Source organism: Cupressus sempervirens, chromosome 6 (genome assembly GCF_028749045.1).
Source record: "Cupressus sempervirens isolate cs-2001-9-10 chromosome 6, ASM2874904v1, whole genome shotgun sequence".
Lineage (NCBI taxonomy): Eukaryota > Viridiplantae > Streptophyta > Pinopsida > Cupressales > Cupressaceae > Cupressus > Cupressus sempervirens.
Window position 1 is genome coordinate 26322915 of NC_143123.1, and position 27388 is coordinate 26350302.

Here is a 27388-nt window from a genome sequence, read left to right on the forward strand (position 1 = left end):
TAACCATTATGTTGCAAACCATAAAGTCGAACATAAAACAACATCACATATTGACAATAAGTAAAATTTATCCATCTAATATCATCAACTAATAAAGTCTTGACAAAAATATAAAGGTATTCGACTCAAGTTGAGTCATACATAGTCTTAGTCAAACAGTCAATCAACGTAATAAGTCTGAATAAAAAGCATGTCGAAATATTGAGTCATGACAATTTCTCCTCGACATATATATATATATATATATATATATATATATATATATATATATATATATATATATATATATATATATATATATATATATATATATATATATATATATGCAGTAGTGAACTGTAGAGATCGTTTAGTCCAGACCTTCCTCCATTTACCAGTAATTCTCTGATATATCTCTTACATCCCTTTTTCCAGTAAAGAGAGGTCGAATGCCCTCTTATACTTGCAGATGAATCTAATTCATCCAAGAGACATGTTGATCACGATACACCTTTTTGTAACATATTGATTTATTTATGGTAATTAGTAATTTTATTCATAGGATACATCATAGACTCCAGCTTAGCGACTATGTTAAACTTTCCATTCATGTTAGGATTTCACATGTTGGCTCCTATTGCTCGAGTATGCCTTCGCAGTGATGGGTGGGATGGTAGTTGTGGATCTACTTATTGATTCCCACCTCTGCAGCAATCACGAATGTCATCCAAGGCCAAGTACCAACGTGGGGCTCCTCCTCTCTTAGCGGTCCCAGTACTGCACCTTAGATGGAGGGTGAGGAACTGTGCATTCTAACGATGCCTACAAGGGCTAGACAAGGGCATAGGTCCCGCCGCTAAAATAATATGAAAGTCCTCTATAGCATGACAAGATATTGGTGGATACAGCTACATCTATACTAGCTTGTATATATATATATAATATGTCGAGAGTCATCCTTCTCGAGGCACCTATTTTAATTTAAATCCTATGGTTTTTTTTGTGTGGGTTAGGATTTGAATTAAAATAGGTAAATTGAGAAGGATGACTCTCAACATATTATATATATATATATATATATATATATATATATATATATATATATATATATATATATATATATATATATATATATATATATATATATATATATATATATATATATATATATATATATATATATGCAGTAGTGAACTGTAGAGATCGTTTAGTCCAGACCTTCCTCCATTTACCAGTAATTCTCTGATATATCTCTTACATCCCTTTTTCCAGTAAAGAGAGGTCGAATGCCCTCTTATACTTGCAGATGAATCTAATTCATCCAAGAGACATGTTGATCACGATACACCTTTTTGTAACATATTGATTTATTTATGGTAATTAGTAATTTTATTCATAGGATACATCATAGACTCCAGCTTAGCGACTATGTTAAACTTTCCATTCATGTTAGGATTTCACATGTTGGCTCCTATTGCTCGAGTATGCCTTCGCAGTGATGGGTGGGATGGTAGTTGTGGATCTACTTATTGATTCCCACCTCTGCAGCAATCACGAATGTCATCCAAGGCCAAGTACCAACGTGGGGCTCCTCCTCTCTTAGCGGTCCCAGTACTGCACCTTAGATGGAGGGTGAGGAACTGTGCATTCTAACGATGCCTACAAGGGCTAGACAAGGGCATAGGTCCCGCCGCTAAAATAATATGAAAGTCCTCTATAGCATGACAAGATATTGGTGGATACAGCTACATCTATACTAGCTTGTATATATATATATAATATGTCGAGAGTCATCCTTCTCGAGGCACCTATTTTAATTTAAATCCTATGGTTTTTTTTGTGTGGGTTAGGATTTGAATTAAAATAGGTAAATTGAGAAGGATGACTCTCAACATATTATATATATATATATATATATATATATATATATATATATATATATATATATATATATATATATATATATATATATATATATATATATATATATATATAAGCTAGTAGGCCACGCACCATGGAAGACATTTTTTAAAAACTTTAATCTAAGTATATACTTATATTATATTAATATTGGCCTATCCATTATATGAATTAATATATTATTAATAGTAAACTGACAATTACTATTTATTTTTAATAATTATAATTAAATTTTATTTAGGTTAGGGTATATTATAGTATACCATATTAATATAACCCGTCTCTCTCTATTTTTCTATCCCCTACTGCTAGTCTCCCTCTCTAAAATAAAATAAAAATATGAATCTCTCTCTCTCTCTCTCCCCCCCACCCCCATTATTTCACTCTTATATCTCTCTATTTAGATATGTTGTCTAATATTTATCTCCCTTTTTCTCCCTCCCTCCCCTACCCCTTTCCTTGCCTCTATATATATGACACCTAATCACACCCACCTCTCTCTCTCTCTCTCTCTCTCTCTCTCTCTCTCTCTCTCTCTCTCTCTCTCTCTCTCTCTCTCTCTCGTTATGACCTCTAATAAACCTCTCTCACTCTCTCCCATTATTTCACTATCATCTCTCTCTCTCTAGATATGTTGATCCCTCTCTCTTTTACCCCTTCCCCACTCTCTCTCAATCTCTCCCTCCCTCCCCCCCTCCCTCTCTTGCGCTCTCCCTCTCTCTCTCTCCCTCCCTCCCCCCTTATTTCACCATCGTGATCGCTCTCTCTAACCATATCTCTAAGCTCTCTCTCTCTCTCTCTATTGAAAACATAATAGGGTGCCTTGTCTCTCTCTAGAAATACCCCTTGATCTCTCTTTCTCTCTCTCACACACACACATTATACCCTCTAATAGTGATTAATATTTTATTAAGATTGCAAGTGGAATTATAATTAAATTTAGATTTCAACTTAATTTAGTATTAGTGCCAAGTCTCAATTTTATTGGGTAACTTTCAATTTATTTAAGGTAATTTGTGTTTTGAAACATGAACATTTATTGTTAGAGTTTAAGTCTCAATTAAGGGTGAAGTTGTGATTTGAAACATTAAGTCAAAAAGTACAACACAATTATACTTGAAAAAGAATTAAAAATACATATACACCATAGATTATAGATTAATATTAAATTCAAAAATTTGATGATCACTTTCTTTAATGATAAACCTTATACTGAACGTATATTCCATATTGAATTATTTTTCTCTAGGATTTATCATTCATGGTATTCCTATTACTTTCAAAGAACTCATTAACTATGGTTAATAATAAAAAGCAAGAAATTGTTATCATTATATAACTAAATCATTTCTATATTATTATATTTTTTTTCTAACTAAGTATAATGACATTTCCAATAGATAAATATGAAGAAAATATAGAAACATCCTAATTATAATTTAGAAAAATAAGAGGTATTTAATTTCTTATTTTATTTTTTTACTAAATCTACCTATATACACTTTTCTAACTTTAGAAATAGAAAATCTAGGAAAAAAAATTATAAAAAAATTGAAAAATCAAATCCGAAAAAGCAAATGTCACTAGGCATAGTTAATATTAATTTTTATCTATTTTATATTTGAGAATCTTATTTGACAATTTATCTTATTTTTAAAAAAAATGTTTCTTGAATGCAAAAGACATTTTCTATTTTTAGTTGATTTTTAAAAAAAGTTTGTGACTCCCATCAAATTTATTTTCTATTTTGTTTCTTAATAGTTATGATTGCCAAATGGCATTACATATTTTAATATAGTTTTAAAAGTTTTTGGGAATGCCAAATGGCATTTTTTTTTTGAAATTGATTTTTAAAAACAAATTTCATTTGTAAATCGCATTAAATTTATTTTCTATTTCTATATGTTAATAATTGTGATTGCCAAAAATGGCATTACACATTTTATTAAAAACAAATTTCATTTGTAACTTCTATTAAATTTCTTTTCTATTTCTATTTGTTAACAATTATGAGTGCCAAATGACATTACACATATTAATTTGTTTTAAAATTGTTTTGTGAATGCCAAATGGAATTTGCTATTTTGAATTGATTTTTACAATTAAATTTGTTTTGTAACTCCCATCAAATATTTTTTCCTTACATGGATTATTCCTTGGAATATTCCTTTGCTAGGATTTGCTTCTCTCATTGTGTATCTCTCTCGGTATAATGAATATAAAATTATCTTTCTTGTAATTGAAATGATTTCATTTGTATTATATATTATGACTTAATATTACATTATAATTAAATTATATTCATATTATAATCAAATAATTGATATGTAATATTATATCAATAATTAATTAAATATTATTATTATTTTAATTATTATTATTTTTTATTTACTATTTATTTATTGTATTTCATTCTTTATTATTAGATTTTAATTTAGAAGGTGGGGACATCATAGTTTGTCCTTCCCAAAATTGCTTGTCCTCAAACAATTCAAAATCTTGAGTGCTTGAGGTATTTTCTTGAGAAGAACTCCAATATCCAATGTAGCGAACCTACAATGACCATGTCAACATGAGATTAGAATTACGATAAGCTTGTAAATATGAAAAAAAATAGGAGATCGTAATATTCAATACTAAGAATAAAATATAGTACTTGTCTTGATGCACTTTAGATATTGTATTTTGTTCTTTATTATTAGATTTTAATTTAGAAGGTGGGGCCATTGCATAATTTACATATACTTTGAAATGTGCAGTCCCAAGATTTGCATGTATATCAAAGAGGTGACAAAATGTTATAGTAAAATTATCATATGATACTAATTTTTATTTCTTTTGGGTCCCTTTTTTCAACCCTATTTTGCATTGATTTCTAAACACTTTTTCTTTACCTACAATAAATAATATATATTCTAAGATGGTATAATTATTGGTTACAAGGTTGACCAAGCTCAACTTGCAAATTGCAAGAATGGTCCCTAAATTTCAAGATTCTAAATAAAATTCAAACTTTTCAGCCATTGTTTTAAAACATTACAAGTTGATCTTACACATATCTTGTACAACATGTTATGTCATGGAATTTAAAGACATCCAGTATGCTTTTATTTCAACACATATTTATGTTAAAATGCAATAGAAATAGATAAAGAAAACTTTATTCTAAAGCATAATAAAAAATCAAAATTGCATTAATATCATATACATCATTTGTTTGGGAATAATATTAATCTTTCTTATCACTTTAATTTGGGCTACTAAAGATTTTGACCTAAAAAATAATAAATAAATCAAAATTGCATCATTATCATATAGATCATTTATTTAAGAATGCTATATTTGATGTTTCTCATCACTATTAATTTGAACCCCCAATAAGAAAAGTATTTACCTATTGAGTAAACTCACACCTTAATGATGCCTCTACACCACTTTGAAATGAAATGAAATATTTCAATTGTGCCCACGAGACCAAACATTCTAAGGGACCAAAAGTTTCTAGCTCTAGGAAATTTCCATATATTTTTTTGTTTTTGGTCTTCTACTATGGATCTTAACCAAAAAATAATTGTTTGGCCATCCTACAAAAGATGCAAGTTCTCTCCACCAAAGCCTCTTTTGGCCTCTTTTGTCTACTTGTCTTACATTTGAGATGATGTGATCCCATCCTCATTAGTGCCACTATTATCCTTGCCTTCCCTTTAGTTGCAGCCCCTAGATACACTTTATCACCATGTTCCCTAGTGGGTTGAATTCTTGAATGTAGTAATTTGTTTTCTACCAACATTATTAGTGCATGTGGCAATCTGAAACTTCTCTAAAACAAACTTTTTTATGTCCAAATTTGTGTTAGGATACTCATGTAGCTTAGTGTTCTATTATCCAACCATTTTAAATTTTGATGCATCCAATTTTTCTTTCTATGGTTAAGAACCTCTCCTTTCACAATTTTTGGCCAACAACAATCATGCATGCTTTCAACCTTCTTTAAGTAACTAAGTAATCAAACCATCATCGAAGCCTTGAATGGAAGTCACAACCTCTTCCAAAAGAATTTAATAAGTCACATAGGTTTTAATTTTGAGATTTCTTATGATTAGGTGTTTATGAATTCTCTCTAGATGTATCCATCCAAACTTTGACATGATGCCACTCCAAACCTCATAGTGTAATGCCTACCACTAGTTTGCTTTTCATGTTGGATTGTCAGATTCTTTTAGGCTTGTTTTATGATTATGTTTTATGATTAGCGGTACTTAGTTACCAAATTTGATTTGGATGTTATTTCATACTCAGTTGATTTATGTGATGAGTTAGTTATTTCATGTGTTCATGATTATTTCGATGATGATATATGTATGTTTAGTAAGAATTATAACATATTAGGTTTATTTCTTTTGGGTTCCTGAGTGGGGTGTTACATCTGGTATCAAAGCTTGAGTTTCTACATTGGGAGCTCTGGGTATATTGGAACGCCGCTAGTTGTGAACTAGTTAACTAAAAACAAAACTTGAACACTCGAACTAGTTAAACTGAAACAAAACTAAATAGTGTTATGTATCTTTGCAACTTGAACACTTGGAAACTTCAAACTGAAATACTTGAAACATGGAAAAAGGAAGAACTTGATTTAGTCTTGAGATTGGATTTTAGACATATTTCTTATGATTTCACTTTAAGGTGGTATAACTTTGTTGACTTTATGAACATTTTTGTTGTTCTTATTTGGGTGTTTACAGTGGAGTCTTATCCTTCTACAGGGGGAAAGGGTCCTATGAGACTAGCACAATGAGTGCTTTAATTTACCTTTCTTGTAGGCTTCTAGGAGTAAGCCTAAGTCCAAGGGGAGTAGATGTAATGCCTACCCCTAGTTTTATTTTCATGTTGGATTGTCAGGTTCTTTTAGGTCTATTTTATGATTAGCAATACTTAGTTACCAGATTTCATTTGGATGTTATTTCATACTCAATTGATTTATGTGATGAGCTACTTAGTTATTTCATGTGTTCATGATTATTTTGCTGATGATATATGTATATCTAGTAAACATTGTAACATGTTAGGTTTATTTCTTTTGGGTTGATGAGCGGGGTGTTACACATAGTCATAAAGAACCTCTGACATGACTAGCAAACCAAAAAGAGTCTTCTTGATGTTCCAATCCCAAAGTTTTGTTGTCTTTCATCTATTTTGCAATTAAAATGAATCTTTAGAGATCCCTTGTTTTCTTTCTTTCTCTATGTATCTCCTAACCAATCTTATAATGGGAGTCAATCCCAAGATACTTGTATTCCTTCACAATTCCTAGTGGGTTGTCTTAAAAAATGATTGTAATAAGTTCTTATCTTCTCCTTAAAGAGAAGTCATAATTTTGGTTTTAGTAATATTCACTTGCATCCCAAATCCCTAGCACAAGTTCTCTAAGACCTCTAAATTATGTCTTAATCCTTGAGTCATTTTTTATATCAAAATAAGATCATTAGTGTACAAGAGAAGCTTCACCACATACCTAGACAAAGGAACACATTCCCCATCTATTTACTTAACCAAGTTTCTAGTTTATTGATGTATAACCCAAATAAAGTAAGATTTAAAGGACATTCCTATTTAACACCAATTTTGCTACCAAAATATTCAGAAATTCCTTCACCAGTTTTGATTTTGGCTCTAACTTCATCATGTAATCTATGCATCACTTCTCTATACTCATCCAAATTATCCAATTCTTTTATTTTGTACCTTATCTTATTACTAGGCACTATGTCGAAGGCTTTATTGAAGTGTACAAAACAACAATAAGCTTATTCTCCCTTATTGTCCCATACTTTCTATATTAAATGCCAAATAGTGATGCAATGACCAATCATGTAGTATCTAGTCTAAAACCAGCTTGTCCTTTTTCTCTTTTACCCTCACCTTCTTCCTAGTTGTTAATTCTACATTTCTATAATGCTCCCAAAAAGTTTTCCAAGAAGAGGGTTAACCATAAAAGAGTGGTAGTTAGATGGATTATTGATATCCACACTCTTGAAGAGAGGAACAACCACACTAGTTGTCCAATCAAATGTGAAACCCTCATGAGTGATAGATTGAAGATTCCTTTTATGTGAGATGCAAGGATTCCCACTCCCCATTTTAGAAATTCATCTTGTTACAACCTATCAATATCAAGCTATATTATTTGCCAATTTATTTATCTCTAGGTTGATATCATCAATTGTGAAAAAATCCTCTGATGTTTTCACTATAGGAGTGTTCTCTTTTTATGGATGTTCATAGAGAAATGTTTCATATTCAAGCCAATGTGCATCTGTAATATTGTTGTTTATTTTTTTTCTCACCTACTATAGTTCTTTCCAAAACTTCTCAAGATCATGTTTTCCAGGGGATATTAACTTTTGCCTTCTTGCCTTTAGCATACCCTTTATTTTTTGGGTAAATCAATTTTTCATACCACTTCTTGAGTTCTTTGTTTGTCTTTTCCCTTTATGGATCTCTTTGTTGCCTTACGTTCCTCATGGTACCATGGAATTTTGGTGCAAGTATCCCTCTTTCTATTGTGTGATCTTTTACATGGATTTAAAACCTTGTGAATTATATAAGTCAAGTGAGTTATATAAATCAACAAAGCTACTACATACCTATTCACATTCATCATTAACCTTGTCAACCACCAAGAGGTTATTTATTTCATGAAATTATTGCTCAAGCACCGCATTGAATATGTCCTTGTTCTTTTGATTTAAAAGGATTTATCCTTTTTTGGTTCCTTTATTTTCCATGTTAGGATCTTGTTTATAATGTGAGCTATTAGAAGTGGCATCCAACTTAATATATAGAGACATGTAATCAAAATTTATCTTTATAGGGCATACACCAACGTCAAGCTCAAGCATTCTAATTGTAAGATTTCGTGAACAAATTACATAGTCAACCCCATACTAGCCATTATATGTTTTGCATGTGATACCCCTGACTTTGGAAAACCTCTCAACCTATTGAAAATAATCATACCAAGCAAACTATGCAAACCCACTAATTCAATTCAAAATGTGTAACACTTTCATTACCATCTTATGAGGCTCTTTTGCAAGATTGAGTGTTTCCCTCTTCCAACCATAAAGGATTATTTTCCATTTTTTCACTATCAATCAGCTATGATGATTAAAAGTTGTCCTAGCTTTGAAGGCCCCCACTAACATTATGTCACCGATGGTGTTGAACACTGAAATATCTTTTTTCAATGATGCATATGGATCTTCATTGTCTAGATTCCTCCTCTTATAGAACTTAGAGTTTTGCATGGCAAAGTAAAATGCAGTCATCCTGAAAGTTATCTAATTCATTGTAATTTTCTACCAAATATACTATTTATTTAGATACTACTCAAATTTTACAATGTCATACCACCTCTCATGAATAAGCACCATAGCCCCACATTGTCATTTACATGTCTCATTCCCTTTACTCCAAACTAAAAATGTCTTGTAACCTTTGAATTATGGTACTTCAATGTATGATACACTACAACCATCGTGCTTGCATATTTCTATACTGATGATAATATCTCTCAACTCCTTTATGGGAACCTTCTCAGGACCTCTTATCTAGGGATATAGTTCCAACTTACAACACTTAAGCATCATGTGGGGCCCTTAATTCCTATTTATCATTTGATTCGCATTTACTAATTTGGGCTTTCCCATTCTTCAACCAAGCCCATTTCCCTTTATTTCTTTTTGTTTTCACCTTTTCCCATGCCTTCCTTTCTTCTTCTTATTGGGGAAAAAATAGGTCTTCATCTAGATAGAAATGTGTCTCTAAGCAACCTTCTATTTCTAAGAATAATTTTCTTGTCCTCTACATTTCTTAAGGTAACCCATATGTGTTTGTCTCTCCCTCCCTCCATCCATCCATTTACCTATCATGTTTGCTTGTTGAATACCACTTGTCCACTTCAGTTGATCTCTAGGAAAGTCCCTCATTAGAGTGTTGGTTCTCTCATTTTCTTTTTTTTCTTTTGTCACTTTAACAATGATATTCGCCACTCTGCCATGCTTGTTTTATTCTTCTTTAATTTGTCTTTTGACTTCTTCTTCAACAATCCTCTTTTGTTTGTTTTCTAATTCGATAACCACTTGAGACCAAGATCTCACGTCTTCTACACATGCCCTTAGTTGAGACTCTAACTTCCATATCCACCAAGGCTACTTGAATTTTTTGTGTCCTCTACTTTTGTTAAATCCGACCCCTTACTTTCAATTGATTTCCATTGTTGTAGTTATGGCTTCTAGTTTTTGTTGTCCCATCTCCATTTTCACTTGCATGCTTGATATGTACTTCTTAAAAATTATTTCCCCTCTCTATCTTCTTTGTGTACTTTATCGCTTCATACACTTTGTTCTCTTCATCTCAATTCCTCACTTCTATGGACTCAAATCTATTTTTTTTTATGTCCATGACCTCCTCTATGTATAGTTTTGAAGACAATGTTAGTAGTGTTGAACTTGGGTTGTAGTAAATTTTACTATCTTATTTCTGATTGGTGTTGTTTGCTTTAGTTGTTGTGCCTATTTCTTCTTAATATATAAATGATCCCAAATCCTTTCTTGTTTCTGCATGTTTTTTACTTCAATAATATTCAATATACAAATATAATCAATCACAAATTAATTAATTTTATAAATGAAGTTCACAATAGATAGAAAAAATTACACAATGTATACCATTGATCTACAAAATTTTCTACTCTAATCCAAACTTTTGAGAGTTTCATTATTAAAAAAGGCATCATCCAAAATTACAATAGAATCGTTTGACTATAGCCAAGCTCAGCCCTAATAGCCTATTTGATTCATCACAATGTTACACTTAGCCCTGATAGCCTATTTGATTTATCATAATGTTACAATGTTACATTTAGTTCAACTCAGTTAACAATCCCAACTTTACTATCTAAGTAAACTGTTTCCTAGTTGTTTGGTTTTTATTTAATTGCCTATGTAAATTGTTTACGGGTTGTTTGCTCTTAGCTCTTATTTAATTGTGCCGGTCATATGAAACCATTATTTTCTTTGCAAATTTATAGAATGAGGTGCCATTTAAGCTTCCAGCAACAAAATTTCGTTCCATCATTTTTGTTAGGTTTATTAAAGTATTAAGCTCTTTTTGGGGTACTTAGGAGGTAAATGTGAACAAAACTCATCTCGTCGTAATTCAAAAAATGCTGCTTTCTACCATAGTTATTAGTTAGATCCTAATAATATTCAAAAATTGTGAAAGATCGTTGTCCACTTGAATTAAGTAATCCATGGATAGTCTCCATCATTCGTGGATGAATCTTCCAGACTTGCATCATAGTTATTAATTAGATCAAAACGAATAGACTCTCCAAATTCGTGGAAACATGACGATTCTTGGACCTTATCGATTGTTTTTAGGAAATTGAATCTCAATCTTACTGGTTTTAGAAAATTGGACCTCAAATTTCCCCATCCGATTGAGTATTATTCAATGCCTTCCAAAACAATTATGGAATGCCTTCCCAAGGATATCCTTTAGTACAGATTGATATCCTGTTCATCTTTGCATGTTACAGTTGCCTTGGCAAGCAATTAGAACTCTGTTGACCAGCTTGCTCTCTTTGAATCAAATTCATTAACTAAATGAGTCAAATTTATCAGATGCCTTTCTGAGAAATCAACTCTTAAACAACTGAAAAAGTAAACCTTCAAAGTTGGTATTTTCCTGATAGTTGAATCTTAAAAATTTAAGCAAGGAAAGCTCGATGTACTTTGCAGGCTTCTAGAAGTCGAAATAGAACGTGGATTGAAAAAATTGAACCAAAATTGTGGTTCATGGCTTCTCATTTATTGTGTAATATAGGATACATAAATAGATTTCTCTAACATTAATAGCTTTGGGTATAAACTATCAAAATTGCTTTTAATCATACAAATTTTCATGAAGGGTTATAAGAACCTTCATATAGCCCCTTCTTTCTCTTTCAGCTGACTTGCCAATGCAACACATGATTTATGCCAAGCTACACCATTTACTCCCAGGGGAGAGTCGCCCTTTTCCCCAGCAAGCCCGTTTCCTTCTTCAACAGGAGAAGTTGTTTCCTTTATGTCGGCATCCAATTGTTCTAACATTTTAACTGATTCTTCTTGCATCTTGGACTCCGGTACCTCTTGTGACCTAAGAAAGCTTGGCTGGTTGGTAGAAGAGAGCAACCTAGCCCACATGCGATCAGTGGTCTTCACCTGGTTCCGACCTTGAGTGACACGCTGCAGAAAAAAGGAAAATGCATAATTATCAGAGCACTATTTTTGTCATTGTAGTCTGATCATAAACTAGAAAATATTATTTCCATTTACAGAACAACATGGATTTAATGCATAAATAGTCTGGTATCTTCCTCAAATGTAAAATGCCACCACCATATAGCAAATAGACCTAAGTTTTCTGATATCCAATTCTCATCTCCTGACCAACAACTTTATATGTACAGTACACTTGAATTGTGAAGGGATACTTACAGAAATTGGAATATAAGCATGCCTTCCATTCACTGGTCCAACGGTGAAGCCTGTGTATCCTGCCATGGCTCCATGGACAGCACTTTGTGCAAGCAGAGAGCAGTAAACATTATCTGAAGCATTGCTTGGAATGGCGCGAATCATGTAAGTTGGGTCTGCCAAACCCAAGTGTTCAGACAAAAGGATGCATTAAGTTGTTAGTTATTACTTCAAATAATTCATTAACAATAGAGAGTATTAATAATTTAGGCTTGAATGTCAAGATTATCCGTATGACAATCAATAAATAAGCCTACAAAGGAATAGATCAAGGAAATAACAATGTTCGTAATAAAAAAGATTATCTCATTTGACAGACAACGACATACCAATATACTTTAAGTTTATCACTTGTTTGTGCTCTTTAAGAAAATAATCCTGCAAAAAAGCATAAAAAACGGCTTTTCAGTTGAATCTTCATTACTTCCACAATCAGCTGCAACACTTGAGATTGATTTCAACCTTAAGTGATCTCTATGTTTAGATTTTATACAACACCATTATAGCCTTACCTTGAGATTTTGAGACAGCCATAGTCCGACATCTTGGAGTAAGCGATTTCCTGAAGCATCATGTTGATCCATACTCTGCATGGATTCAGCAATAAGTTCCTGACCAGCACCTTCAGCAACAACAATTACGCAATGCCCATTCTCCTGGGTACGTCGCCTGACATATTCACAAAGACCACCTTTTCCTTCAAGATAGAATGGCGATTCAGGAATTAGACAACAATCCTGCACAAACAGGGATGTGAAAACATCAGAGAAAAGTGATATTTTCTTCCTTCAAAATTTATAGATCTAATGGAACAAATGTTCATCATTGACATAGTTGTTCATCAGTTTTCAGCATTCTTATCAAGAAATGTGTTCAATTCAAGTTAGTAATTCCATTGATTTGAAACTTATAAATTCAGTAATATAAGACCAACAAGTTTGACTGGAATGAATTGCTGAAAGAATCACATGACCAATATATTAAATTACACTGCCTCTAAATTGTAATTGTTCGAATGAATCTAGGAACTCTTCTACAAATGATTATTATTGGAAACGGGACATTCTAATTCACAAAATCGGTATCTCAGTCCAACAAGATAGAATAAATCCTTACCACATCACGACTAGCAAGTGTGGCATACATAGCGATGAATCCTGCACAAGAATAAAAAACTCATTTTCTTGTGTGCTAAAATTTTGAGAAGTACAAAAACTGAGATTTGATCAAATACGATATATATTTCCAAACTTCATTTGTTTCCTAAACTAATTCATCATCCCTCCCAATTTTATTTAAGACTATTTTATTGGGTATTTGTATCCAAAAATTAATACCAAAAAATATTTGCACATGCTGCAAACAATTGATTTTGTTCCTTTCACATTGTTCTTGTCAGTTTGAGTTATTTAATTGTGAGTTTGAACCTACCAAATAGGCCAAGACAAGTGGATGCATAACTCACCACTATAGCGGCCCATGAGCTTCACAAGACCCACACCATTTTCAATACTTTCTGCTTCTACATGAGCTGCATTGATTGCCCTTTGTGCTTCCTCCACAGCAGTGTCAAACCCAAATGATTTATCTATGACCTGAAAAATTATTTCTAATGAAAATCCGTTGGCATATGAAGAACAATATCCACATACGTGACTTTATTACGAGATTGTTAAATAAACACAGAGTTAATATAACCTGATCTTGGATAATTTGAAAGTTCATTATTGGTATCCAAATTGCAGTTTTGAAGTTCATATTTGTGATTTTACATATCAAACTTTACTACTTAAGGTTCACCATACCGCAATATCGTTATCAATGGTCTTAGGAATCCCAACAACAGCCACTTTCAAGCCACGCCTTTGTATTTCCTGCACAACATTTCAACATTCATAGAAAAAAATCATACATTACAGAAAAATATTGCAGAAGAATTAGTAAGATAATGGAGCAGATATAAATATATTTCAGTAGGTGGAAAATGGGAAAAAACCTTCAGTACCAAAAGAAGAACTCCAAAGTTGTTTTAAAATATGAACAAATCTATGGCACATTAAACCATTCCACATTCATGAAACTGCCAAATCACGTGAATAGATACTTGAAGCAGCATGATAGACAAAAAAGATTCTAAGTTTCCAGATGAACTAACGAAGAAGTCATATTTCTTCAAGACAAAAGTCTATGATTAGTTCCCAGTTTTATTGTTTCACAGTTTGAAGGAATTTTGCCTCAATGTTATAAGTCATCATGTTATCTGCAGAATTCTCATTATGGTATATCTACAAGATGCATATGGTAAATACCTCATAAATAACACTTGCTCCTCTTTGTGTTCCATCTCCTCCAATAATATATACCTAGCATACAAAAGCAACTGAAACTTTAAACACATTTGATGGTAACATGGAATCTTTGAGTGGCATTAAGATGAACAGATAAAGTCATTGAAAGAATCAAGTACCTGGTTAATGCGACGATCTTGAATGCTGTCAACTATCTTTGAAGTTGCATGACCACCCCGTGAAGTACCAAGAACAGTACCTCCACGTTTGTGAATATCATTAACAACCTTTGGGTTTAGGGGGATGGTATTTTTAGAGTAAAAACCTTTATAACCTCCCTGCACAAGGAAGAACCCATAAGGTTACTTATTCACTAAAAGTTACAGAAGGTTTCTGATTAAAGAAAGCTTGCAATAATATGGTCAAACATTTGGCTGAGTTTTCTAACGAAATGCCATTCAAACTAAGAAAACTTTGAAATCAATACAATTTGGATTGCCTCTGGTGAGTGTCATTTCTTTTGCAACACTTAGAACAAAGAAGAACAGAGGAATCAACTCACCTCAATTCCAAGGATGTCTTCAACTCCATAAATATTCCATAAACTACATACAATTTCACGGATGACAGTGTTAAGACCTGGGCATAGACCTCCACATGTGACTATACAGGCACGGACCTCATTTGGTTTAAAAAAGACCTGTTAAGAAAAATCAATGTCGCATATTTAAGTTGGGCAAACTTGAGATTTTACTTTGAAATCTATTTTCCTCGAAGAGACAATACCTTTTGCCTCGGCCCTGCACGAGGAAAATGAAGTCCTCTTGGACTATTCCGCCTGACAACAATCTGGAATTCAGGAAAAGTCACAAATTCAGATATCAAACTAGACTGAAACCAAACAAGATGCATTGAAAAATTAAGTGAACCTATGAATTGTACTTCTCAGATAAAAGAACTTACATCTTTTGCAACTACATCATCTGGGTGAACAAAGTATTGCCTGAAAATGGCAAATGAAGAATCCTACATCAGATTAAGTCTAGACTTAAAAGAAATCTGATTCTTGTTAGTGAGGACTGTGGATTCTCTAAAACCAAAATTTTCATACAATTATATTAAACTAGAATGTATTGCAAAGAAAATCCACGAAGATAATAACACAAAAATTAAAGCATTAATTCATTCAAACTTACTTGACATCAGCATAAGCGGGGTTATCTTGCAAGGGATTTGTATACGTCTGCAGCATACATATAATCCATCAAAACCCACTAAATCAGTAACAGTTATGGCTAATCTTGACCATTTTTTTAATTCATTGACATTTAACAGCCTCTACAGAATGATTTACAAAATTAAGAAAAATTTTGAGTGGAACATTTTGACGACAAGGAGAACAGAGTATACAGCACCGACAATGCTCAGTGCTTTAAAGATATGCTGGGGCAACTACTCCTATGACGTGACAAGTTTCCAAGGTCATCCAGATTCCGGAATGCTTATCAAAAATTAGTGTGGTATCAAATTACGTGTTCTTTATTTTCAGAGAAAATTATGATTAAGCATTGCTTGAGCCAGAATAGTATTGGTAAAGCCATAATAATTTCCCTGTGATGTTTTTTGGGTCATCCTCTACAATTTCAGATGAGGTATCAACCTAAGTGGGATGGATTGTGGAGAAGAGTATGATTAAGCATGCTCGGTTTGAGAAACTATTGAACTCTACTGTTTTAGAGCTAGAGCGATTCTCTCTGTGATGTTGAGTGTTTCCTAGCACATCAGGTTGCTTACAAGAAACTGATGTAAATGAGGTACAAAGCTATGTGGGATTGATTGCAAGAGAAATTCCCGAGTAAAGCTGCTTGAGCCAGATTAGCATTGTGACTTTGATCTTATAGGCTAGGGACATTTCTCCTGCCATGCGGAATGTCTCCGAAGTCACCAAGATTGCTTACCAGAGATTGGTGTGTATCAACCACAAGAATTTGATATGGATCATTATCTAGGTCGTTGGGATTGCTCACAAGCCACCGGTATGTTTCCCCCTGCTAGAACTTGAACAGGGTAACCGAGAGCCCAGTAAGCGTCTCCGGAGTCCGTACTACCCCAGATGAGTGTAAGAAACTTTGCCCTGAATTTGAAGCCAGGGCTTCAGCAATTCAAAATCAAATATCATGAATATGGGTCAAGGAAACGAAAATACATTAAAAGCACAAATGATTCTAATGCAGAAGGTGGGCAACTGTCTATTTAACACTTTTTGGTTGCACGGTGCTGACTCACTACCATTATTAAACCATAGCTTATTCAATTGCCACAGTTCCATTTCTGACATCACAAAAAGCGCTAGTGAATGGCTTCGATACGCAATTGGGATAGCTATGTATTGAGAGGCCCAGATTCACTCCAACGTCACAGGAGAGCAAGTGAGCCCTTCAGCACCATGCAGAAAAACTAATCGAAAGTATTAACGGACTCGGAGAAATTTTATAACAAAATCCCAAAATAAGTTATGAATGGAATTTTTAAAAACTAAATGAAATTTGAAATTTAAAAGCAAATGAAAACTTACAGGCAAATTGGGTAGCCAGTCCGAAAGATGAGGAACATCGTCAACCATGAATCCAGAATCACAGCTTTCATTATCATGCGCAGCCATCACAACCCCAACGCTTCTGTTTCTCAGCACAAAGCCGCTTAAACTCACATCCTTATAGAATAGCGGGTGCTTGAAAACCAGCCGGATCGCACGGTGGCCACGTGACCGTGGGCGCCGCTTAGCAGCACACAGTTGCTCTGAATTCTTCGAGAATGTGGACTGAAGAACGTTGAAATGACCCAGCGAACCAGCCATCTAAATTCAAATACTGTTTTCTCTCGAGCAACAATTTTCAAACCAAGGAAACACAAAACGCGTTGTATTCGAATCAAAGCAACAACAAACCAAAACCAAATCTGAATTGTGTACAAAATTCGCAGTGCACTGGATTATTTCCCCTCTTTTCTTTGATGTTTTCTCATGGGCTTGAGCGTTTAATAGAACTCAAGGCGGCTCCAGACAGACAGAACATTCCAAGTCGCGGATTTTGTATTCCCTGGCGTATGGGAATAGAAAAGGAAGTCTCCATTCTCTTAACCGCGGTTAAATCTTGTGGGTTCGTGGTTGACTGGAGGGCCAGCGGGTTTGCTTTGAATACATGCTTCAACGGCCCATGGCGCTCCGACATGGGAGGAATCGCCTGGCATAAGATGCACGTTGTTTAAGCTTTAGCCGCCCAGGTGACATTCACCTGATGGACCCTTCGCCGTGCACCTCATCTCAGAAGAATAAAATTGCGTTTCGTTCCGTTTCAGATCCTTCTAGTACGAACATTTACTTTTAGATTGTAAATCATTGACATCTATTTTTAGATTATTAATTATTGACTTATAACTTGTTTGTATTTTTTAATAAATTAAAATTGATAAAACTGTTATACTTAATTTTTAAATTAATTAATAAAAGTGCATTTTGACCTATAGACAGCGCCTTAAACTAATGCCACTACTCATCTTAGAAAAAATAATTGTAATAAAATTAAATACTAATTTAATATACTATTATAATTTTAATTAAAATATAATAAAATTGAAAATAAATTAATATGAGAAAATAACAAAATTTTCAATTGTCACAATCTACAAATATATTAAAATTTCTTAAAGTGCATGTATGTTTTTTCAAGCATGTATAATTAGTAAAAACTTTTAATATTTTATAATATTTAATAATAAGTTGAAAAATATTTTTAATAAGATATAATAATGTATGTTATGTCTTGAATGAATTAATAAGTAAAAAATTTCCAAGCATATACTATATAATATTTATATTTTATAATATTTATTTATAATAAATTGAATAATATTTTAAAATAAGATTTAGTAATGTATGATATGATGAAAAATGTTAAAATCGAAGTTCTATTCCTATTACTTTGACATCTAATAGAAAGTAATATATCAAATTATTTAGTTATCATTATAATGTACAATTATGTTATAATCTGATTTTAAAATTATAAATAGTAATATGTATCATATATTAAAATATAACAAAAATAATAGTATGTGCCATATATTGGTGCTAACATTTGAAAGCAATAAATTATGTTAAAAGAGAACAATTTTTTTAACTATATCACAACTGGGAAATTAAGGATAAGGAAAAATAGCTCAAAAAAATATAAGGTTAAAATAAATGATGTAAGTACAAAGCCCTTAATATTTCATAAATAAGCATATAAGAGTCCAATTTGTTCAACTAATTAAAACATGGAAAACTAATATATGAAAATCATAAAGTTAAAAAATTAGCATGTAGTTTTTAGCAAACATAATATTTTATAAAAACATCAAATAAAAGAATTCTCATTGGTACAAAACAAACTAAAAACTGGTGGTTGGATGAACAAAACCACAATAGACTAAAACCTTATTAACAACATATTAGTCGTAAATAGTAAAGTTGAGAAGTAGTAGATATACATATATAGTATCCAAAATCTTCCTCTATCATTTTTGTTTCCCCAAAAGTAGTAAACCACTAGCTAGGGTCATATAACTAGTCATAGACTAATATAACAAGTCCTAAATTTAATAGTTAAAACATGTCATGCAAAGCAGAACCAATGAGGATTAAACGTAGTGAGGAGCTACTAGAGAAACCATAAACACAACCCCACCCCCTGGCTAGCAAAACTAATAAAAAAGGAGCCACCCATAAACAACATTAATTATCCCTCTCTAGCCTCTTAGACAAGAGGATGTTAGCCCATTCCTCGTAGGGGAATTCAAATGGGCATCTAATATAAGCTTCATCCATCATCTTCTAGTTGAGTTCCTTCTCCTACAACAGACAAAGGGTGGAGGTGAAAGCATGCATTTTGGGGGAAAACTTGCTAACATAATTTACCATGTTGCCCAGACTTGCAATTTCCTCCCTCAATTATTTGACAACCTACTCGAGACCAACAATCTAGAGCTTGAACTTACCCACAATACCACTAATTTCCTAGCTACCAGTAGGGGCAACCTTTGTTTGTGTTTCCTCAATTGGGTCATCCTTGGTCTGCATTTCCTCAATTGTGACCTTACCCAAATCCTTTTTTTGATGAGGAGTACGTCTCTTTAAGGGCTTTCAGAGACCTCATAGGAAGAACCCCTCTTGGAGTCATTCTCATTGCCCTCGAACTCTTCAATTAGCTCTTTAATGGTGTGTTTTCCTTTTTCCTTTGCAATGTGACTAGAGTGGAGGGGGTCTTCAGACATTTCCACCTCTAAGTTGACATTGTAGACCTTTTTGGCTTATTTCAATTTTTGGAGCTCAAGGGTAGAGTTATCATATTTCTTTTTTTTGTTAAGATTTCTTAAGGCATTCCATAATAGGGTAAATCCCATTAGACTATACATTTTTGAAAGGGTTTTTGAAACAGTGCTTACGTCTAGATTTGGAGGGGGAAGGAGACCTTGGTCATGGGTAGAATCGAAAGGCAATGACTAGGTTTGTTGCATGATAGTTTGCATAGAGATATTATTAGGGCAGGGGGGTGTGGTAGAGGGCCAAATGGACTTTTTAGAGGTGGTACATCAAAACCTAGTGAAGGATAACATAATTCTTCACCTTCACTTTTGGTTCAATGATTTCTACAATATTGTTTTCCATATAGTGCAATAAAAAGAAAGGGATGTAAACATAATCCTTATTTCTTAGACAATTAAAGAATGGAAGGTGGTAAGAGTAAAAGACACCATAACATCCTTCCAGAGTAAAATATTTTATAACAATGTCACACACCTTAGGCCAGATGTTAGGTAACTCCTTTTAGTTTGTTAGTAAACAGTTTTGTCCTTCCAAAATTAAATACAAAGAATGACTCAAGACACCCAAATAGAAGAACAATTGCCACTAACAATTGGAAATACTATCATGAGATTGATAGCTTTCCTCTGAATTAAGAGGTACAACTCCCTCTTAGAAAGATATTCAGAGAATTTAAATAACTAGTTAACATAAAGGTTTTCTAGCATTTACCCATCACTATGGGATAAATATGATTATAAGGTTTATAAGTTGTACAATGAAGAAAGAAAATGAACAAATAGCCACAAGACTACCTATCCAATTTCTCATATCACAAGGAAAGTACAAAGAAGCATTATTTTATTTTGCTGAATATGAATGATAATGCAAAACTACACCTAAAACATGAAAGAAATGACTGTAAAATCATTTTCAATCCAAGAAAATCATATTCAAACTTCAGAATCTGATGTATGAAACTCTCTTTTATTTTAGATGCATAACAAAACAATAACAATATTATTTTATCTCTGTCATTATAGTCAAGTTGCAGAAAAATAGAAATAACACTGCTATTCCCCTCCCTGTTACAATCACTGCACATAAAAATGTATTCTCCCTCTCTTGTAACTGTAGAACTGCCGATGAAGAGAAGAACCCTCACTACATCTGAATCTTGCAATAAATAACATTTTGGGTTGTCTTTTGGTTTCTATAGCCGTTTCTTGAAAAATCAGTTTAATCATTCTCATGACTCATCTTCTTCCTACCCCTTTTTAATTTTAATAGTTGAGCCACTTTAAATTTTCATAAATTATAACAAATCTTTTTACCAAATTTAAAATGAATCCCTTGTGCATTCTTGGATAGATGGCATGTGCTAGTTACAGATTGCAATCATGATCCTATAACTGTCATTAATATACTGCTGCACTTAAATAGTCATAACTTTTGATCCGTCAAGAATCTTACAAAACAGCTTTGAGAGAATTTAGTTAATTAGGTTTCCTCAAACATATACAGAATTCAGCTCAATCTGACAATCGGATTAAAAGTTGTGGGCCCTGCAACATGAATTTTTTTTTTACTGCAGAATATTTGCAATGGCTGGTATGTTGACAGACCTGCATACAGTCCATTATAACTTTTGACCTTGGTCAAATTTTGAAGATCGCTTAGGTGAAGATTTAGAAAACTTGATTTTGGGTAACATATCCAAAATTCAATCAGATTCAACTATGGAGCTAAAAGTTATGCCCCCCGCATTGTTACTGTTATTTTAATGTTGTTAGAAATCTGTGGTTACAAGCTATATTAAAACTTATAATAGTATATAAACCAATACCTAAACATAAATCACATGTTGGAATATAATTGTAAGTTGCATAAGAGCCTGCTAATGCTAAGATTCCCGTGCATTACACAAATTCAGGATAATCAACTTCAACTGCATCTTTTATTAGCTGAATAATCTCCAGTGCCGCCTCTCTTATTGTTAGGTTTGGAGTGTCTTCAAGCTCATGCAAAGATCTATGACCTCACAGTTACTAGCATATATAGATTCCTGTCAGCTTTCCTATTATGTCTCCACCGTAAATGCCCATATTCATTTACGAATTTATCAAGTGCCTAGAAAGCCAAAACATATTACTTATAATGAAATAAGGCCCGATTTTGAATTCATATCCTCCATTATCATCAATGCATCTTTCATGGTAGATAACAATGATATCCTTTGACTTCCATCTCATCTCATTATCCACCATCCTCTTCTGTCCTTGGGTCTTAGACTTGGAACCTTGAAACAGGATCTAAGCTTGATTTTGAATTTGAACCACAAATTCCAACTGCTGAATCTGGGCCATTGATCTGTGAACTGCATACTCGAAATTGTCCATGAGCTTTGAACTTAAGAATCATGGATTCTTTTTAGGATTCACCATTTCAAATATAATTTTGAAGATCCCAATCTTGATTGAATCATAATGATTCTCGAACTTCTAATTGCTAGGGCTGAAACTGAAACTTCGAACTGAACATTGCATTTTGCGCTGATTCCAACATGAACTTGAAGTTGAGGTTGAACTGACTTGAAACTTCAACTTCAACTTCAACCTCCCCATATGTGAATAGGAATGCTGATGAATAGCAAAATGACTGGTCTTTTTTAACATTTTGTGCTAATGACAGAACATGAAGTTGAAGTTGAACTGGCTGGAAGCTTCAACTTCAACTTCAACACTCAAAATTATATTATGAAATCACTGAACTTGAAGTTGAACTGACCCGAAAGTTCAACTTCAACTTCAACTTGGGCACTCCCATGACTTAAATGTTTGACTTTAAGGCTAAAGAAAAATATAAGTGTAACATAGTTAAAGCCACTTTGCTTCTAGCTAAGTTGTTCATCAAGCACCCAAAAGAATTGGTTCAAACTAGCTTGGTCTGAGATGTGGCTCGTATGTTTCCACTTTTTTCCCTTTGTGAAGAGCCTCGTAGTTTTCCCAATAACCTCCTCATTGATCTCAAAGGTGATACCATTAACGAAAATGGTTTGCTCATTCCAAATTGAGATGAAATGATGAGAAACATGCTCACCATAACTATTAATATTTTCCATGAAAGGGAGACTACCCTCTCTACAAATAAACATCACCATGAGGTCACTTTTGTACTTATCATCAAGTTTACAAGGTTCAATTTTATGTTTATCAACCCCCATGATTCAAGAAGAGAGCAAGGGGGAAAAAATAGGGAAAGAAAAACACAAAGAAGTTGACGTAGCAAAGAGAAAATACAAGGGCAAAATGAAAGTGTTAGATGTAAGGAATTAAATTTTTATAATAAATAAGCATGCCCAAACAATAATTGTTCAAAGGCCTCAACTAGAAATGAGTGCATGAAGAAACGTAATAAAAGTCATAATAGTTGAGTAAATAATAAGAAAAAAACCTTGTGAAATCCAAGGAAATCCAACCGATAGCGCAAATTATCAAAATCCACCTTTCTAAGATAGATGCATAATAAACGATGATTGAACCTCAATTGTGGCATATAAATACTGACATGATGCCAAATAATCCTTGAAAGTACATTGCCCAACATGTGATCTAGTTGGCAATAAATCACAATCAATAATTTAAAATTTGAAAGAATGGCAACTTTGGGAAGATCTTTGGTGGACTCGATAATGCCAAAGCTAAGTCCAAAAATATGAGTGTGGTTACACATCATTGTGAACACAAGGGGTGTTACACTATTTCACATAAATTAGGTGTTGAATGGACTTGAGAAGTCAATTGACAATGTGCCAATATTGTAAACCCTCCAACTGCAGACTGATTACACCCATGGAATTCTCCATCGAGTTCCCTTCTCTATAAGTGTGCCTAATATGGGTTTCACCACATCTAGATAGGACACCTTTGATGTCTCTCAAAATACTATCAACCTTCCAACGACCTTGGAACTTACCCTTAATAGTATCAATTATGGCTTTTGAATCACCCTCAACCACAAAATATCCTATTTCCAATGGAGAGAGCAATTTTGAGACCCTAGAGGAGGGTCATTCCTTCAACTCGATTAATAGTGCACGATCAAGTAGGGAACATGAAAAAGTAGCTCTAACTTGTCCTTTGTAGTCCCTAAGGATTCCCCCCAACCTTAGCCTCATTTTTAATCGTTCCATCAAAATTGATCTTAACCTAATTAGGTTTAGGGGGAAGCCTTTTGGTGGTCCTAGCTTGAACAACCTTTTATAATCAAAGCTATCAAGCCCCTTTAAGAGGTTCCAATCCTTGGCAAATTGAATGATAGTAAAAATTGGGGAAGGCCAAGGCTCTTCCAGTTGGAGACCAAGATGTTCTCATAGAAAAAATTGAGACCAAGTTGAAGCACAACATTAGAGGGTAGTTCTGAATCCCTAAAAAAATTGTTGCTATCTTTGTTCCAAATGCACCAATGGATATGGGGAGTGATTTTCTGCCAAAAATGTTGAATGAGGGGGTGCAAAGAAAAGGAATCCATGGTGAATTGTTGAATGTCTTAATTGAACCCACTATAGTTTTAGCTTGGCAAAACCATTTCCCCAAACATTAAAAATAAACTCACAATGTAGAAATAGGTAATTGTAAGAATTTGGCTTAGGCCAGAATTCAACCAAGAACTAAAGAACTCAACACAAGCACATAGTAGACCAAAATAGACAGAGTATGATCAGAATGATGATATTCATTCAATAACTGCATTTAGAGTACACTAGGAGTGCCTGAATATAAAGGCTTCAGGAGAGCTTCTAGAATGCATAGAAGTTAGCATCATGATATGTCATAGAACTAGGCACATGTCCACCAGATATGGGTTATCCTCCATTAAGCACGGGATTAAGTGCGATGATGTGAGGATAAGCCTACAATGGTGTAGCATGCAAATCAGTGGAGTAGACAACATGTGCTAAATTAGGAGTGCGGATATCTTTGTTGTCATCATGACAACTCAATGAATGATGCATACTCCTGTGTTGTAGACACCATGTGCATAATTAGAGTTGCGTAACTCAATGAGAGTTCACAAACTCCTAAGTGTCTCACCTAAAATAATAATAAAATAATTAAATAATGCATTAACCTAAGTAAAACTTAAGTAAGTGTAATAAGTAAATACTTATTTACACCAAAAGTAATTAATGCTTTCCTCCTCTTTTTAACAAAGTCCATACATATGTTAGCTAATAGGGAGCCTCTCTTAACAAGGTTTTCTATAGTCATAGTTTTACCATGCAAAACAACCCACCAAGAAACTTCTTGTATAGAGGATAAGGAGGTCTTAACTCAAACTAGGGACTCCCTTAAGAAGCTATAAAATATGAACATTTAGGGAGCTAAGAAAATATCCAGGCTCCATTGGGCCATTCATGAGGATCAAGGGTTTAATACTTATTTCAAATTCTCAAATGTAAGGAAGATAAAACAAGGATTGAATGTATCTAGGAAAATGACAGGGAATTCAGAAGTCAAGATGTCATTCTCAAAGAATTCATCTATTTTTATATAGTAAACTATTCACCTTTGAGGATGTTGGAGGAGACATGAGATTTTTCACAGAGAATATTAGCAAGATTATATCTAATAAAGTCTCTAAAGAAGAGGTTTATTTGTTGCATAAACTAATCAGTTTTTGCTTCAAATTGTGCATTGGAATTATCTTACTATCTTGATAGCCTTTGTTCACTACTAGTTCAAGATTAGTTACGTCACTACACTTTGTTCACTGCTAGTTCAAAGTCAAAACTTCTCTTAGTCAACTTGACATCATCATTATTTGACTTAATGTATTCCTAGATGCTCACACATTAGTCAAAGAGGGACAAATGCAATAACCCAAAATTGGTCTAGTAAACTATAAGCCTCACTTTCTACATTTTAATCTCTATGCTAGGCTATGTCTTATGCTTAAAATCAATTTTTCATAATTTATTAGTCATTTATCCTTGATCAAATCATCATTTGATCATTTATTTGATTTTATCCTATAGTTTGACCAACTTATCCGAAGTCTTTATCTAATTAGAAGAATATGATCCCTTTTAATTAAATAAATCCCCTTTCTTCTATGTGTGCACATGAAAAAGGATTTTCCTAATTTAAAAATAAAAGAAAATGACTTTTGTCTACACATTGAATGCACATTTTCCAAGGTGAATGGATTATCTATGTCTCTGAATATCCTCCACACATCTTTTGTCTCTTAAACACAACCATTGACTTTGCCTCTTGAGAATCTTGTGCACAAAGTCAAAATGAGAATTATTTTTTACCGTAGATTTTGCCTCTTAATCTCTAACCGTCTATTGATATTTAAAATGAGGCTCTCTCATATCTTTGGAATTCATGTTATTGTTATGCTACTGTACTTTCACTTGAGCACTTGAGCAGTCTTATTTGCATTATCATTCTAGTTCACTTACATACTAGTTTAGTCTTTTTTTACTTGCATTGTAGCTTAACTCACATAGCATAATTAGGGGATAGTAAGCTTGATCTTGTTAGATTAGCTTTACTTTCCTTGTTCTTTCATTGCCTCATAGCTTAGTCTTTGCATTATCATCTTAGTTGCATTTGCATCATCAATTGGAAGGACACTAGCATTCTTGCTTCTATTCTATTGAATCTTCCATCTTGTAATGCACCTTGCAAGGGTCACTCTTCTTGGTTCATTTGAGAGCCAAAATCATCACATTTCACTCATTCCCTTGCACATTACAAGTAGGAAGCTATAAGCCATCATTAAAGGCTCCTAATCAATGGGATCGCTTGCACAAAAAAGTTTGTTGGGATCCCTTGCATAGAAAAGTTTGTTGAAATTGTGTTGCACTTTTAGCTTATAGGGGTGGGATGAATACTTGTGGATGGTGTCACAAATTCTCACTTTATTGGGGAGGTCCTAAACACCAATTATGTTCTTTGGAATTCCCTTCTTTGTAAATCCAAATTTGAAAGAGATGTGGGAGTGGATCAAAGGAAAGATTGATAAAAAAAATCAGTAAATGGAATGCTCATTATCAGTCTCTAGCTAGGAGATTCTAAAATTTTCCAAAAGGATTTATCTTCTTACGCAACTTTCTATACATTTTCATGGTTATTCAATCAAGCTTAGTTCAACTATCTACATAAATATAAATAAGATAATTCCTATGGTTAGATGGAAAAAAAAGAAGAAAAAGACATGTTGGTAATTGGAAATGGTGCATGTTGAGAAAGTAAGTAGGGGGA

The 27388-nt window shown here is 33.3% G+C and overlaps 1 protein-coding gene across 1 annotated transcript; it reads right to left on the minus strand.

The window, feature by feature from the left end:
* Nucleotides 1–11730: 11730 nt before the first annotated feature.
* Nucleotides 11731–18102, minus strand: LOC149550909 (ATP-dependent 6-phosphofructokinase 6-like). Its single transcript, XM_089786476.1, has 14 exons — nt 17346–18102; nt 15967–16013; nt 15734–15773; nt 15557–15619; nt 15333–15470; nt 14950–15108; nt 14792–14845; nt 14288–14356; nt 13948–14077; nt 13599–13639; nt 12995–13219; nt 12812–12860; nt 12444–12598; nt 11731–12191 (listed from the first exon to the last, which is right to left on the minus strand). Exons 1-14 carry the CDS (start codon nt 17625–17627, stop codon nt 11886–11888), a joined length of 1758 nt encoding a protein of 585 aa, XP_089642602.1. The 5' UTR covers nt 17628–18102; the 3' UTR covers nt 11731–11885.
* Between the last annotated feature and the right edge of the window lie 9286 nt (nt 18103–27388).

Bases quoted from the DNA above. Each gene is read 5' to 3' on its own strand.
- LOC149550909 (XM_089786476.1), bottom strand. From the start codon at position 17,627: ATGGCTGGTTCGCTGGGTCATTTCAACGTTCTTCAGTCCACATTCTCG. The intron at 16,014-17,345 runs GTAAGTTTTCAT...TGTATGCTGCAG, and splicing joins ACTGGCTACCCAATTTGCCT to ACGTATACAAATCCCTTGCA. The intron at 14,078-14,287 runs GTATGGTGAACC...ATAATTTTTCAG, and splicing joins CCATTGATAACGATATTGCG to GTCATAGATAAATCATTTGG.